Source organism: Manacus vitellinus, unplaced genomic scaffold, assembly GCF_001715985.3.
Source record: "Manacus vitellinus isolate BGI_N305 unplaced genomic scaffold, ASM171598v3 scaffold_65_pilon, whole genome shotgun sequence".
NCBI classification, from domain to species: domain Eukaryota; kingdom Metazoa; phylum Chordata; class Aves; order Passeriformes; family Pipridae; genus Manacus; species Manacus vitellinus.
In genome coordinates this window covers 9,531-12,539 of record NW_021940724.1, presented here as the reverse complement: position 1 = coordinate 12,539, position 3,009 = coordinate 9,531, and the positions used below count along the sequence as shown (strand labels likewise).

The 3,009-nt window shown below is 31.5% G+C and overlaps 1 protein-coding gene across 1 annotated transcript in view; it reads left to right on the top strand.

The window, feature by feature from the left end:
* LOC115307890 (collagen alpha-1(VII) chain-like) overlaps positions 1-3,009 on the top strand; it is a gene marked incomplete at its 3' end in the record, with an annotated part of 91,159 nt that overhangs the window by 78,638 nt on the left and 9,512 nt on the right. The window contains exons 40-41 of the mRNA XM_029963943.1: positions 711-755; positions 2,217-2,252. Coding sequence (XP_029819803.1) covers positions 711-755; positions 2,217-2,252 — 81 coding nt within the window. The remainder of the gene's footprint in view (positions 1-710; positions 756-2,216; positions 2,253-3,009) is intronic.

Genomic DNA, 3,009 nt, shown 5'->3' with positions numbered 1-3,009 from the left:
AAGATATAATAAATATTAATATAGGATAAATAGAAATTTATACAAATATAGGAGAAATAGAAATATATAATAAATAGAAATACAGGATAAGTAGAAATTTATATAAATATATGGTAAATAGAAATATATTATAAATATAGAATAAGTAGAAATTTATATAAATATATGGTAAATAGAAATATATTATAAATATAGAATAAGTAGAAATTTATAGAAATATAGGGTAAATATAAATATATGATAAATAGAAATATAGGCTAAAGAGAAATTTATACAAATATAGGAAAAATATAAATATTTAATAAATGTATTATAGGATAAATAGAAATTTATATACATATAGGATAAATATAAATATATAATAAATATAAATATCGGGTAAATATGAATTTATACAAATACATGATAGAGAGAAATATATAATAAATAGAAATATATAATAAAAATTTTAGATAAATATGAATGTCTACAAATATAGAAAAATATAAATATATAATTAAATACAATTATAGGATAAATAGAAATTTATAGAAATATAGGATACATAGAAATTATAATAAAAAATATTGGTTAAATAGAAATTTCTACAAATATATGATAGATAAAAATATATAATCAATAGAAATATAGGATAAATAGATATTTATATAGATATAAATTTTAAATAAATAAATATCAATATAAATTTATAAATCCCTGTTTTTTTCCAGGGAGAAACGGGAGCTCCCGGAATGCGCGGGGACAAAGGAGAAAAGGTAGAGGTGGGGGTTTTCCCAAAATTCCCTGTGCTCAGAAAGTCTGGAAAGGGAGAGGCAGCTGGAACATCCCGATGGAAACTGGGATTGCCACATTCCCACCTTTATTCCCGAACCTCTGCCCTCCTTCCGGCAGCGCCGCCACACTCGGGAATAATCCATGATCTTGGAGGTGAATTCCAACCTAAATGATGGAATTATCCTCTTCCACCACTCTAAAAATCCAAGGAGAGGCTTTCCTGATTTTCTGATGGATTGAGAAAGACAGGGAAATGCAGGGATGGAAAAAAGACCTCACAAAGCCCAATTTCGGGAATGTTTTCAGCAGGAAAGGTGGAGAGGGATCCATAATTTTGGAGGTGAAGTCCAACCTAAACGCTGGAATGGTCCTCTTCCACCACTCTAAAAATCCAGGAGGGGCTTTCCTGATTTTCTGCTGGATCAGGAAAGATGAGGAAACACAGGGATGGATGGGAATGGAAAAAAGGCCTCACAAAGCCCAATTTTGGGAATGTTTTCAGCAGGAAAATTTGAAAGGGACCCATAATCTTGGAGGTGAATTNGCAGGAAAATTTGAAAGGGACCCATAATCTTGGAGGTGAATTGCAACCTAAACGATGGAATGATCCTCTTCCACCACTCTAAAAATCCAAGGAGGGGCTTTCCTGATTTTCTGCTGGATCAGGAAAGACAAGGAAATGCAGGGATGGAAAAAAAGGCCTCAAAAAGCCCAATTTCGGGGAATGTTTTCAGCAGGAAGAGATTGAGAGGGATCCATAATCTTGGAGGTGAATTCCAACCTAAACTCTGGAATGATCCTCTTCCATGAGTCTAGAAATCCAGGAGGGGCTTTCCTGATTTTCTGCTGGATTGGGAAAGACAAGGAAATGTAGGGATGGAAAAAAGGCCTCAAAAAGCCGAATTTCGGGAATGTTTTCAGCAGGAAGAGATTGAGAGGGATCCATAATCTTGGAGGTGAATTCCAACCTAAACGCTGGAATGATCCTCTTCCACCACTCTAAAAATCCAAGGAGAGGCTTTCCTGATTTTCTGCTGGATCAGGAAAGATGAGGAAACACAGGGATGAAAAAAAGGCCTCAAAAAGCCCAATTTTGGGAATGTTTTCAGCAGGAAAAGGTGGAGAGGGATCCATAATCTTGGAGGTGAATTCCAACCTAAGCGCTGGAATGATCCTCTTCCATGAGTCTAAAATTCCAGAGGGGCCTTTCCTGATTTTCTGCTGGATCAGGACAGACGAGGAAATGCAGGGATGGAAAAAAGGCCTCAAAAAGCCCAATTTTGGGAATGTTTTTGGCAGGAAAAGGTCGAGAGGGACCAAACAGCAGCTCCGGGGTGGTGGGACACGGATTTTTGGGAGGAAGGAAGACCAGGAAGAGGGAAGAAGGAAGGGAAGGAGGGAGGGAGAAGAAGTTCTGGAATGTGACTGGATTTGCCTTGCAGGGGCAGCCCGGAGAGGCGGGAAAACCCGGAGAAAAGGTGAGGTCTGGAATTCCCACAGACTGCAGGACAACATTTCTATTTATCCTAGTTTTCTATCTGTCATATATTTGTATAAATTTATATTTATCCAATATTTGTATTTATTAAATAGTTCTATTTATCACGCATTTCTATTTATTATCTATTTCTATTTACCCTATATTAATATAAATTTCTATTTATCCTATATTTCTATTTATTATCTATTTCTATAAAATTTATCCTCTATTTTTATTTATTATCTATTTCTATTTCTCCTATATTTCTATAAATTTCTATTTATTCCATAATTATATTTATTATATATTTATGTTTTCCTGTATTTATATAAATGTCTATTTCATATACATTTCTTTTTATCCTATATTTCTATCATATATTTTTATAAATTTATATTTATCCAATATTTTTATTTATTAAATATTTCTATTTATCACATATTTCTATTTATCATATATTTACCCTATATTTATATAAATTTCTATTTCTCCTATAATTATATTTATTATATATTTATATTTTTCTGTATTTGATTAAATTTCTATTTTTCCTATTATTTCTATTTATTTTATATTTCTATTTCTCCTATTATTTCTATAAATTTCTATTTATCCAATATTTGTATTTATTTCATATTTCTATTTATCATATATTTACCCTATATTTATATAAATTTCTATTTCTCCTATATTTCTATTTATTATATATTTCTATTTATCCTGTATTTCTACAAATTTCTATTTCTCCTATATTT